Here is a 14,003-nt window from a genome sequence, read left to right as displayed (position 1 = left end):
ATGAGGTTGAAATAATACTGTGACAATTATGATAATGTCCTTTTAGTGTAAGAGCTGTTTGAAAAGACCACCTGAAATTTCAACCTGTTTTGGTGGAATGGAGTTTTGGCCTTCGATGGTTACATCACCAGGTGTTAAATTAGTTAATAGACCAATAAGAAAGAGAGTTCCAAACCTCTCTGCCAATAGCAGCTAATTTTCAGTTTTCCCCTCCCCACTCGGACCCCTCCCAGACAGCCCAAGCAAAATTCTTGCTTGAGAAATTGACATTTGCTAAGAAGCATTTTATGTTGTTGTTGACAATTTTAATAAAAATAAAATACTTAATTGTTACCCAAAAATGATTTGATATTGAGAAACAAATGGCTGCATTGGACCTTTAACATATGATTGGACCTTTAACATATTTAACAAATAATCTCTAGCCGTCCTTTCATTGTCTCTGCTTATTGGACTACGGTTCCATTTGTTTGCTTATTCACTGACAAATGAAACCCCTTCCCTGATAAAGGGAGGTGAAAATTATAACACTGTGTACTCTAGCATGAGAAGACAGTGGGATGCTCAGCTTCAATCTTCTTAGCAGCTGGCTCAGACTAGGGTCAAGGATTAATCTCAGGTTAGTGTGTCTTGATAGATGTAGGACTCTAAGCATTCGTGACATCTTTTTTAATTCATTGTTCATTGCGAAGCATGTGGACAAGATGTTTTTTTTTAAAGAAATCCAGATTTTTGCGGATTCTTTATGTACTGATTCAATGTAGAAACCATCAATATTGCAGACTGGAGAAAACCGTATCCTGGGAAAAAGACAGAATAATTTTGACAGACATTTTTGGATTTCCGATGTCAATATATAAGATACTAGACATTGATGACTACACTAGACTATTATCAAGAATCCATTAACTCATAAATGTTTTGTCGCCGACAATAAGAATGAAAACAATGTTTTTCTGGGTTGCTGGGGGTCAATTTGTATAGCATTCCCAACACCGTGTGTGGACAACATAGCATGCTGACTATAAATCACAAACACACTGTGTTGGCCCTGATTCAGAATGAGAATGGAATTGGAGGAGATGGTTGGATTTCGCACAGCGAGCCCAACAAAAGCTTCTATGTTGATCTGCTGCTCTTTTCCCATGCTTTTCTTTGTGCCACTCACTCCAGCGCAACGCATGCCTACCCCGGCCCCGGCCAAGATGTCCAGCAGTCAGTGTCTGCTCAGGCCCGGCCTGGCCCAGGCACTAATCCCTGAGCTGTCAGAGGACCCTGCTCTGAACTCATCCTGGCCCGCAGGAAAAGGCTCTAATTGGGGGATTTTCTACATCATTAACCCTGATGAGCAGCCATCCCACCCTCACTACTCCCACCCTGCTCTCGCTCTCTCTCTTGCTCTCTCTCTCTCTCTCGCTTCCACACTAACATTTTGTCTCTGTGTCTCTCTCTCTCTCTCTATTGCTAACACTCCCTCTCTCGTCCCCCACCCACCCACCTACCCCCTCATGATTAGGATGCCCATGTCCTCCCATGGCAATCCACACAGAGTGCTGTTTGTTTGGCTCTGGGAGAACACTGTTTAGATTGGATCTCCAATAACAATATAGCAGCACGTGTGCTTTACTGATGAGAGAAAATATTTTCTGAAGGTGATTGCTTAATTGTTTGTCTGCCAAAACCTTTTCTCCAACACAGTTTAGTTTATAATCTGTCATTAAATGACCTCCACACAAAAAACACCAGGTAGTTACAAACACACACAGATCCAAAAATAATATTCAGATTAAAATCATGTTTTTGTTTTTACATTCCCCACACTGTTGTGTTCACTGTTCACGCTTTGGCCCCAGATGGTCCCTGGTGAGAGGTCCTCCCGGGCTTCCATCTGTCCGGGAGTGTGGTTCACATGCTGGAGAGGCAAGCGCGGCAGGTACAGCCCACTGTGAACATGTGCTGCAGCGGCAGCGCCCAGGGGCAATTAGCGAGCAGCGGGCCCTGTGGCCGGGCCCCCCCCCTGGGAGCCTGATTGATTGGAGCCTCATCTTCCTAACGGGCTGGCACCATGCCACCAGCCAGGGACCAGGGGAGAGGAGAGGAGGGGCTGGGACGGAGAGAGGCTACTTCTCCACTGTGTCATATCCTATCTCTATCCCTCACATACTACAGTAGACCTAATAATATACTTCAGATACCGTCCTATAGCCATCCATTTATATTCAGAGATTTACAGTAGATAGATATTCACAGTCAGTGGATTTATAGAGTAGATAGGATAAAGGAGACAGAAGACAACAATTCTATCAAACTATATTTGTTTATTTTTTTAAGTAGATATTAAAGTTTTCTAGAACATGGACATCAACATTTCAGACAAAATAAAAGTAAATAGTAACAGAACTAGAACATATAACAAATAGGACGTGTATATGGGGATATAAAAAGTGTCCTGTATATTTTCAGATATAAACCTAAAATAAACTTCCCAAGTTTCTAGTGCATTTTTAAAATATTTTTTATATCTAAACTTTGGCTTAATCTTGGTCCCAGTATCACACGAGGAACAAACATTTCTAAACATATTGTTTAATGTTCAAACTAACCCTGTCTCTATGTTGGGTGTGAGGTCCTGAAAATACCTGACTAGAGTTAACCGCTAAAGAGTATGCACTGATAACATAAAAACTAGACAACTGCATTTCAATTAGAAAAAAAAGAACAGCCCACGTAATTAGCAAATCAGCAATGTTGAGCGTGAGAGGTGAGCATAGAATCCCCATAATACATCAGTTAAACAACTGAATATTACTTTGTGTATTGACCAATGGGGGCTTTTACTGTCTATGACAAAGAAACATATTTATATCTGCAGTAACACAGAACTAATACTTTGTAAACTCCAGTCAAATAGTAAGTTGGATGAACTGACAATTCTGTGGAAACTTTTTTTAAACCGTTCTACTCTGTTACTCTGAACTAATCATATGTCCGGCAGCAGAGACATTTTCAGTTTCCTTTCAAAACAAATGCTACAACATTTCCACTTTTGTGTCATGGAATTTCTTTCCTCCATATTGTGATAGTCTACACACTATCACTGAAATAATAGTAATTAAATGTTACCCCTTGCACATTGCAATAGGATGAATAATATTTACCTGGTAAAAGTATTGTCAAAATCAAAATGCTAAATTATTTTACATCAGAAATGTTTAATCCTATGTAGCCCTTGATATGACACGTTAACAACGTGGTTGAAGATGGTCTTTTTTACCACACATAAACCATATGAAATATGCATATAGTCATTATCAAAACATTATGCCACAATGGACCCGTATGTACACCCCATGTAGTATCTCTTCGACATATGCCAGAATAGACTATTCATGCTCTTTTTTCATTCCCGGGGTCTCGCTACAGAGGCCTATTTAGTGCAGTCTGTGACCGTTTTCCCCCTCGGACTTTAGACAAAGAAGATGGCTTGGATCAATTGTGCCGAACAAAGAGGAAACTATGTAGGGTGACACATCAGACCGTTCTCCTTCTGCTGCTCTGCACGTACACACAGTGACGGAAGGCCAAGCTGCCAACACGTTTTCTTCTCCAACAGCCACTGAGGCAAAAAAAACAGGTTACTTCAGTGGCCTCTTTCGCTCTGTCCCCCTGTCCTATTCCCACCCCTTCCGTGTGATAGGGAGGTCTCCTGGCTTCCCTTCTCACTGTAGGAGGCTTACGCCATAGATCACTCTTTTCGACTGACCCAAACATGTTTAGCAGCTCTCCAAAATAATTACTGAAACAGTTATTGCTTCCTCAGAGAATACAGATGTCACACACTGAGGATGCCATAAAATTCAGATTGGCTTTTAACATGTAGCACTCCTCAAGAACAATTCTCAAGATAGAAGAGCCTTACATTGTTTGGCCTACCAGATCGTGAAAGAAGGTGTTGATATCAGTGTGTGTGCAGTCTATGGTGTGTATATCCACATGTGTGTTTGCAGTCTGAAGTTAGCCTCAGGGCAACCATCAATCTTCCTCAAGTCAATGACGACTAGGAGTAAATCACTTTCATAGATGTTAATTGGGTGTTAAAAGGTGTTCATGTCGTCTCAAATGAAATAGCATGACAGATTGTTTTACGCATCCCCAGCTGAAAGCTCCCTGAACGCCTGAGCCAGGATATCTCAACCATGACCCCACAACCCACGGTGTGGACAGAGGCTCTCCACTATAAGTGCAGTCGAGACAGACAGAAATGTAGTGTTTCCCCTTTCATCCGAGGTGGCGGTGGTATCCTTCTTCTCCAGGTGTTGAAATAACCTGACCATCATAACTGGATGAATGATTCTGTGTTTCAGGGTCATAGACATAGCGATTCATACTGCCGCAACCTTCAACTACTATTATGGGAGACATGGCATGGCCATTCACAAATACTGAGAGAATTACTGGTTAATTGACCTGTAAAATTCATGATAAATTAGACAATTGGATTAATTAGGAAAATACACAAACCTTAATTTGCGGAGTTAAATGTGACCGTGTGTGAGCACTCTACAGAATGTATTTTATGAAAGGATTTGGAGGGGACATGAGTTGGTGTATACTTATTATTAGATTCATGGTTAACAGCAAAGAACAAAAACATTAAAACTACTCTTGCAAAAAATAAAAGACTATTGAGTAACAAAATTAACACATGGACAGGCTGTGTGATCTGCATTACAAACTTAAAATACCCAATACTCTTTGGGATTTTCTGTGTCAATTAGCTCAGTGGCTGGACAAGTTGTGGTCTGAGCTATATAGACATTGCATTGTGCTTTGTCATAAGCAAGAATGGTTATAGATCTTTAGCTAATGCCACAATTAGGCCTGGCCCAAAACCTGACTAGAGTGTACAGTGTTTGCATTTTTATAGAATTACTGAGGAGGAAGTATTTGTTGCCTTTTATATGAAATCCAAACTATTAGATAAGGATAAAAAATCTAAAAGTTGCCATCAAGGGCAATTTGTGTCCAGTGGAATCCTTGTTCCAGTTGCTTCATAAAAGTTCATAAAAACAAGAAAGTATTCTATCATAACCTTGTTAATTTGAGCAGTCTTTGCAGTCCTTTTAGAAAATGGATGTTTGTGTAGTTACCTTTGCGAGGCCTTTCTTGACATTCTGTGTCATAGGATCCAGATTACAAACCTTTCTGAATAGTGGCACACAAAATATGCATCAACTTCCAATCCTTCACATCACTAGTATGGAAATCAAAAAAGAGACCAAGAACCATTCTAGTGCTGACAAAGGGTAGAAATGTCACTGGTGTTGGAAATCTTAGAAATATCATCAGCCGTAACTGAGCATTTGTTGGTGCCATCACTGCAATCCTGTTGTGTGAAAAATGCCATTATCATGGCCCAAAACCCCAATCATGACTGGAAACAGTTTCAATAGCCCTCCTCAGACCATCACATGGGCTGCCAGGTTTTGTCCATGGACTGGATGTGTTCCTTGGCTTTCATTCTCAGTGCGGCGATGCTGGAGCTCCTCTGGTCCACGTCCTCCATTGGGTATTTGTCGGTGAAAGGACCGGGACACTGGTATGGGGGTGGTGCCATGGACTGCATCCCCTGGCCCATGGGTGGGCTGTTGAGGAAGCTGTGGCTGGGGTAGCCACCCTGCAGGCCCTGTCCTGGGCCCATGAAACCCGGGATGCTGTGGACTGGGGTGGCGCTGGACAGAGGGGAGGTCAGCCAGGGGTCCAGGGGGAGGGCGTTGCTCATGGGCCCCATGTTGCTGTGCATGGGTGGCCGGTTGAAGGAGAGCATGGGCGAGTCATGCAGCTTCATGGTGCTGGCGTCCATCTTCTCCTGGCGTCTCCATTTGGCTCTGCGGTTCTGGAACCACACCTAGAGGAAGGCAGAGGATTCGGATTTATAGTCCAGAGTATTTACAGCACCGATCGTTCCAATTGGTACCAAATGGGTTTAGAATCGTGCTTTATCAAGCTACCTATTTTGGTTTCTTAGTATCCTCATAAATAAAGAATCATTGAATTGAATTGTTCCGAGACCTTCAGTGTTGTCCGTGTTTTGACCTGCTCTAAGACTTAGCCCCCTTTGCACTGCTGTCTTGCACAATTGTTGGGATGTCCCTAGAGAACCTGGGACCTGAGCCATTGTCAGCAAGGTTTGGACAGTGACACTTGTCTTAATTTAAAGTTTGGTACCTACTGGAGTCTCAGAGCACCTATGGGCATAATCTGCTGGTGTGGAGCATGTTCAGGCCCTACAGTAAAACGTCATCCCTCAGCAGGTCAAATCCATAATGTCAATGTTTTAGCTGCATCCGTCTCTATTCAAGTAAACCATCTAAATAAATAATTATCAACTAATTGAACAGTGGTATTCTTGAATGGTTAGTATTTTGGATTTCTACATTTTGTTGGATTGGAAAAATAAGCAATTTGCCAATTGTAATGCACTCCAATAAATTGCCCTGGGCGCTTCGTGAACAACAGCTATAGTTGTATTGACCAATCTTAATCATTTCGACCTTCATCCATACCTACTGTGTCATTTTGCTGTGCTTTAAGACTTTGCCCTTAGATTCTGCTATAAGACCTTGCCCTTTTTTCTGCACTATGCCCTGCTAAGACAACCTTCTTATGTCTGCCCTCAGACAACCAGAGATCCATACCTACTGTGTCATTTTGCTGTGCTTTAAGACTTTGCCCTTAGATTCTACTATAAGACCTTGCCCTTTTTTCTGCACTATGCCCTGCTAAGACAACCTTCTTATGTCTGCCCTCAGACAACCAGAGACCTGAGCTTGTGTGGGCAGGACACAGCTTGCTTTGTTACTTGTCTGTATTTATAGTGTAACGCCTGCTGTGAGTGACCTTGAAGCTCCTGAGGATCTAGAAATCGGCCCAACAGTAAAGATGTCCTATCGTCACTCACCATTATCATCTAAAGATTCAGAGAAGGTATTTCTGACCCACTGAGGTTTTTCATTAGAAAACACAAGCCCTTTAACCATTTAACTCACCTGCTGATGTAAAAAGGGCTTTATAAATACATTTGATTGATGATTGATATTCACCTTCAATCAATTTACCTGGGGGCTGAATTCACATTGTATCAAGGTTGCACCTGATCAGAGATATTAGTATTTGAGTCCACTCCTAGTCACAATGATTGGCAAGAAAGTCAGAGGAGTTGACCAGGGCAGAGCACAGTACCAGTAAAAGTGGTGGTGGACAAACCTACCTGAACTCTGACTTCAGGCAGGTTAACCTTCATAGCCAGCTCCTCACGGCTGTACACGTCGGGGTAGTGAGACTTCTCGAAGGCACGCTCCAGCTCATGCAGCTGGTACGTGGTGAAGGTCGTGCGGTTGCGTCGGTGCTTCTTCTTGGGCTGCTCTTCCTCGCAGGGCTCCGGACTTTTCCCTCCATTGCTATCCACACTCTTCCTCAGATCACTAATTTCCCCGTCACACTTGTCCGAGTACAGTCCTGAATCTGTAGAGCCCATAGCGAGAGAGGGAAGAGATTCACATTAGATGAAACCATCAACAATGTGACTTGGACGCATTTTGATTTAACCAAACAAGCTTCTTTGGCTTTCTTTGCAAAGGTAAGTCGTTCATTCTCAAGCTTTGCGTAGTTAAGTATCGTTAGCTTGTGAGACAAATGTTGGTTTCAGGCTCTCCTATCATCAATAGCCATATGTTATGTCTAATAAACATGTCTGTCTTCGCTAGACAGGGATTCTTCACAATTAAAAGGCCAATGTGAATGAACAAATCATTGAAATGGGAAAAGAGGAAAAAGACAGTGAAGAAAGGTCTAGCTGTTGTAGAGTTAGGGGTTGACAAAAGCTGAAAACATGGAATATTCAAATGAGCTCCACAACCCCTTAATAACTTGTTTGTTCTGAAAACGTCCCAGGACACATTTGACACCTGCAACAATAGGCTACTGTAGGCCAAATAAAGCTGAAGTTGTGCCTTACTCTACGCATGTAGAAAGACATGTAGATTGTCCTCCTGCCTTGTAACGAAGCATACATGAGCAGCATACAGGAACAGCATACACAGCGCTGACTCACTAAGGCTTTCACTGCAGGTTTCCACTAATCCTCAGAGGGAAACAGATGCAGCCTGTTAATTCCTCTGATAGCTTCCATGTATTCTTAACTGTAATCTACGTAGGACCTTCATTTGTATCAGTCCCATAATCAGGAAAATACTGTAAACATTACAAGGTAAAGCCATAAAACGCTGTCAACGTGGTTGTTGAATTGGAATTATCAAAAGGGTAATCAAATTATATTGGGCACAAAGATGACCATCAGATCAGTTGTCTACGCTTCTGCCATCATAGCAGTGATCTGTGCACTAGTCCTGTACGGTATAATGCATTGTTGGTAAACACATTATCTATCGGGACACTTTATTGGGACAGCCTTTATTGGGACAGTCTTTATTGACACATTTGAAATATTACTTCATAATGGTAACATTACTCTCTTGTCAATTCTGTAATTTGTCCCTCACATAAAAGTAATAGGTTGTCCAGTTTGGGTTGGTATTGTTGGTGATATTCATGACCATTTCCCAATGACCACATAACTGTATAGCACATGGAGAGATAGGGACTCTTTGGGTGTTTCACTTTACAGCAGTGGTATTCAAACTTTTTCGCCAGAATTTCAGAATTTCATTTTTTCCCCCAATCATTTCTCGAGACCTCACCCCAACCAAGCACAATCTTAAAAATCTGTACATTTCCATTTTTACATCAACAAATAACCTTCAATTCATTACATTTTCATATTTGTTCAAATTATTTTTCTGAAAAACGTTTGTACATCGTCCCATACAATAATCTGTACACTTTGTTAAATTATAAATAAATAAAATATTATTTAAATTTTGGCGACCAGGTCGCGACCCCAACTACGGATACCATTACTTTACAGTGTTTAGCAAAAACTTGATGAAAGAAACCTTATTGCACAATCACCAAACTAAATATGGCTAACCCAACCCAGTTCAAACCCATGACGAGTAGGAACTAACAAACCCAAACCTTGCTAAATGGATCTTTATATCAAACCAGTGCTTGATAGAATCAGGACAGAAAGCCAAGAAAAACCTTCAATTCCCAGACAGGGGCAGCGAGGAGGATTTTGGGGTCCATTGATCTATCTCTCATTAACAGCCTACGACAATGCCCATAGTGGCACAATGGAGGGGTCAGGCTGGGTTCAGTGACCAGCTCCCTGCCTGTCGGCCTGTCGGAACCGCCCGTCTAAAGACCTTGTCATGTTTACTGTCCAGCAGAAAACCTCAATGTGGAGGGGACAAAGTGATGCGATGTAGTACAAAATGCCCATTCAGACGGAACAGGGATGACTAACAAGTCAGTTATGTGTTAAGGACATGTAAATTAGTGCTGAATATTAAGTGGAAACAAACAAGAATTTAGCCATTGCTGTTGCACTGGTTGAACAGTGCTTATGATCATATTTTATAATAACCAACACTGTCATAAGACACTTCCAATTACGTTGTAATTTCATGAGTCATCCAATGCTGGTTTGTGTTACGTGTTTCACTAAACCTTTTGTTTTTATGACCCCATAGATAGTAACCGGAATGTAAAAACTACCATAGATTAAAAAACGTCACATTTTATGCAGAGTTGAAATGTTAATGAAATGAAACTGCACCACTGTAAAATCTCATCTGTGTCCAAGAGAAGATTAGGGGAATTCCACAAGGGGATGGGATTTGGGATGAAACCCCCTCACCGTCTTGTTTTGTGATTTATCTCTCAATCTCAGCATGATTTCACAGTATTTACAAGGTACAGACACATGTCATCTACTGCCCCCCCCCCTAGAGATACAATATAATGTTCTATTTCATTCTGTGAGCTGTTGAGAAACGACCCGGACTCTCTGCAAGGCTACAACCAATGCAGCCATTGAGGTCATCGTCGCCTCAACGCATTGATGCAATGGAAATAATCAAGTCTTAATGACTTAAGTAAAGCTGCTAATCATTACATCACATAAAGACAAAGGGAAGTGTGCAAGTTCAGGCATCATAGACAGGATCCTCCGACACACTTTGTGGTCCCCTTAAATTAAATGTTGGTATGAAAATTAGAATTAAATGAAAAATACACATTATCATGTATTTGTTTGGTGTCTTCCCCTGCCATCTAGATTGCATGTGATTGTGTGTGTTTTAATGCCACACTTTAAGTCTGTAATGTGCCTTATTGTATGACTGTGACAATAAAATGTCCCCCTTGGTAATCAATACAATACATTTAATACAATCAATCTTCTGTCTCCTTGACCTCATCTTAGCTGCTTCCTACATGCAGTATGTTCCTATCAAATGCAGCAAAGCTTGAAGTGAGAGGGCTTGATTGAACACCAGCGAAGCGCTAGTCGAGGTGTCTTAATGTGTTTTGGCCTCAAACATATATTGTACATGTAGAGAGTGGGCTGGCCATAAATGCCCCAGAATCAGAACAGTGATTTACAGTATGCCCAGTGGAGTGTTTATCTCACACCTAAGAGACTCACCATGGTAGGACTGCTGCTCTGAGAGGTGCCCGTAGGGGTGTGCTGGGTCCTGCTTCCCAGGGTCTCCCAGGCCATCCACGCCCACTTTGTGAAGCCCTGGGCCCCCAGATGGGCTGAGCAGGGGGTCCTGGTCTTTGCTGAAGCCCAGGATGACATCAATGCTGTGGACGCGGCCCCCCATCGCCGCCCCCCCTCCTTTCACCATCTCGTGGAAGTTACTGGGTGAGAGGCAGCTGTCGTCCACCATGCTCATGCTATCCAGTGATAAATGCATTTGAACGTTTGGATGCTCTCTCTATCCTTTAGCGGGGGAAAGTAGACTTGGCTCAGCTTTGTGAAGGAACAGGTCCAAGGATGAGTTTTAAAGAGATGTCCTCCACAAGTTCTGTGCACCTGCAAAACAAAGTCACAGTCATCACATGATCAGAAGCCAGTCTTGAGTCTTTGCCATTTAGTAGTGCCACATCAAAATTCTCAAACACTCTCATATACTACTAGTACTACCTACCACCACTATAACATACAATCAATAATTGTATTAACATCATCTGTTCAATATCAACAAAATATCAGCAAACATTTTGTGGGGCTAAATCAATCAATCAAATGTATTTCTAAAGCCCTTTTTACGTCAGCTGATGTCACAATGTGCTATACAGCAATAGTTAAATGGTTTTATGGTATATGAGTTGTCTATCAGAACATGGATCTGTCACTGAGGTTTATCTTTTAATGAGCCATGATATAATTATAAAGCGGATGATAAAAGACAGAGCCTCTTTATTCTATTGCATAAACTCATTACCAAGCACATTGAGTGCAATGAAATTGATAGACGTGATTGACGTGATAGACTTTAGTATATTATACAGCATTAACATCAAATCAATCTGTATTTGTATTTATTATGGATCACCATTAGCTGCTCCTGGGGCCAGCAAAAATTAAGGCATAATACATTAGAATAAAAATGGTAAACGTTAAAATAGATTTTAAAACAGATTTCACAATCCATTAAGTATGCCCTCAAGCCACTACTCTACTACAATACACAATACAGGTGTACGTGTGTGTAGAGTGTGTATGGTATGTGAGTTTGTATGTGTGTATTTGCTGTTCCATAAGGTGTATTTGTATCCGTTTTGTTTTATCTGGTTTTACTGCTGGCGTGAGTTACTTGATGTGGAATAGAGTTCCTTGTAGTCATGGCTCTATGTAGTACTGTGTGCCTCCCAAAGTCTGTTCTGGACTTGGGGACTGTGAAGAGACCTCTGGTGGCATGTCTTGTGGGGTATGCATGGGTGTCCAAGCTGTGTGCTCGTAGTTTAAACAGACAGCTCTGTGCATTCAACATGTCAATACCTCTCACAAAAACAATTAGTGATGATGTCAATCTCTCCTCCACCTTGAGCCTTGCGAGATTGACATGCATATTATTAATGTTAACTCTACGTGTACATTTAAGGGCCAGCCGTGCTGCCCTGTTCTGGGCCAGTTGTAAGTTTCTCAAGTCGCTCTTTGTGGGACCTGACCACATGACTGGTCAGTAGTCCAGGTCCAAAACTAGGGCCTGTAGGACCTGCTTTGTTGATATTGTTGTTAATCAAAGACAAGTTGATAAATTGCTTTCTGAAATATCTTATTTACATAGCTATATTTAAGACGTTTATAATGACATAGACAGGCCCACAGCTTGAAATTTAGGGCAAAAGTTAAATTTGACAGAAAAAAAACTTTGCTTTGGAGCAAAATCTTGGTTAACATGAATTTATAAAATATTAACCATGAAATTGTAATACGTAGCTTTATACAGTAGAGGTAAGAAACCCTTTACTGAATAAATATACATAAACATAAAAGGACCAAATGTGAAATTAACAAAATGCAATTATGCCCTACATATTATACATTTGCATAGTTGTATTGTATTGTACTCTGTTGCATTGTATTCTATGATATTCAATATAATATAGTTGAATGATATTCAAGAGCACATGTTTAAGCACTAGGCATATCATTATTGCATTAAAATATACAAAGTACAATGCATAGTCCTTAAAATGCAGAATCTTTGTATTTTATATTTAACTGATACTGTAATTCTATACTTTGTGGAAAACAAAAATGGTTTCCAATACTAACAACATTCTCACTGTCAGTGTCCATCTCCTCAGATTTAAATGTCATACAGACACATTATGTTAGACCAATAAAACGTTAACCTTTCTTTTATAGTTGCCTAAATGTCACAAACATTTGCGGTGGTAATAGTAATAGCGGTTTGAACCTACCTTTGAAGAAATGACGTGCTGAGCGCATGAAGTTGAACTGTCAATATTCCACCTGTTTCCTCCAACACTTCACTTCAACTACTGAGGTAGTTCACGCCCCTTGTCCGGCTGCTGCACACCAAAGCCGCGCAAATCTCAAGCTCTGTCTATTTTACCTTGCATCCTCTCTAGCCTTTCTTCAAAAACAATGTGCATAATACGCTGAAAAACACAACAAAACGTGTGTGCACAAAACAAGCTTGACAACTAATGTGGTTTTGTTGCAGGCTATAGTATTTTCAAAGTGCAGAGAGAGAGTAGCCTAGTGCTGGTGAATGGAAATAAAATGAGCGGATTAAAGAGGTTATTAATTGGAATCCTTCCCCTTTAAGAATGATTGACAGTTGTTTTCTAGTCAAGTAATTGCAGTAAATGTAGCTTACATTCACCCCACAGGAGGAGGCTGGGGCTAATGAAGCCATGACAAGACTTTCTTTCAGGAATCTATTGTTTTAAAGACAAAGGTCTGACTGAAAGTTTTCACTAATCCCCTCATTATTCCAGAGAAAGACTACATAAAAACTCTGGTAGGGACAAGTTATACATGGTGCATGAGAATGGAGAACAGCGTGAAGACCTGAACTCATGTTGACACATTTAAAAACATTTTTTTTAAAGCTTTCAATTTTGAGTAAATATTAATTTAACGTATTATAGAAAAAAAAGTTTTAATATTAAACTTAAATCAGAAGTCAAAGTAAATATCCAGCTACAACGTATTTCAAATGCATTTATGCAACATGAAAAGTGACATATAATATAATTAGCAATATGTATTTCAAATCAGTTTGTTCGTTTGCAATAGAAAAACAGAAAAGCAAATGACAGTCATCAGCATGGAGCTTTTACTTCTTGAGGCAATTAGTATTGCAAGTAGTAAATCAAGCAATGACCCATCACTAATGAGGGGAATTAAACATGGGGGAAAACTAATGCAATTAAATGCAATTAACACTTAGAATCAAGATACACAGCCAGGGGACACAGTGTTAAAAAATATGCCTAAATTGGAAAGTGGTTAAAAACAATTAAATTAAAATGTACCTCAATTAACAAATAGTCAT

General features: G+C 40.6%; 1 protein-coding gene across 1 annotated transcript; it reads right to left on the bottom strand.

Annotated features, from left to right (window-relative positions):
* Window positions 1-2,298: 2,298 nt before the first annotated feature.
* LOC118388742 (retinal homeobox protein Rx1-like) lies at window positions 2,299-13,204 on the bottom strand. The gene is made up of 4 exons (XM_035778164.2): window positions 12,901-13,204; window positions 10,610-11,002; window positions 7,271-7,524; window positions 2,299-5,908 (listed from the first exon to the last, which is right to left on the bottom strand). Exons 2-4 carry the CDS (start codon window positions 10,881-10,883, stop codon window positions 5,468-5,470), a joined length of 969 nt encoding a protein of 322 aa, XP_035634057.1. The 5' UTR covers window positions 10,884-11,002; window positions 12,901-13,204; the 3' UTR covers window positions 2,299-5,467.
* Window positions 13,205-14,003: the final 799 nt, after the last annotated feature.

The sequence above is a fragment of the Oncorhynchus keta genome, chromosome 1 (genome assembly GCF_023373465.1).
Source record: "Oncorhynchus keta strain PuntledgeMale-10-30-2019 chromosome 1, Oket_V2, whole genome shotgun sequence".
NCBI classification, from domain to species: Eukaryota; Metazoa; Chordata; class Actinopteri; order Salmoniformes; family Salmonidae; genus Oncorhynchus; species Oncorhynchus keta.
The sequence above is the reverse complement of the archived record's forward strand: the minus strand, read 5'-3'. Positions and strand labels throughout refer to the sequence as shown.

Excerpts from the sequence above, each read along its gene's own strand:
- LOC118388742 (XM_035778164.2), bottom strand. The coding sequence starts at position 10,883 with ATGCATTTATCACTGGATAGCATGAGCATGGTGGACGACAGCTGCCTC. Across the intron at positions 7,525-10,609 it reads AGAGCAGCAGTCCTACCATG|ATTCAGGACTGTACTCGGAC; the intron begins GTGAGTCTCTTA and ends TGGGCTCTACAG. Across the intron at positions 5,909-7,270 it reads TGCCTGAAGTCAGAGTTCAG|GTGTGGTTCCAGAACCGCAG; the intron begins GTAGGTTTGTCC and ends GCCTTCCTCTAG.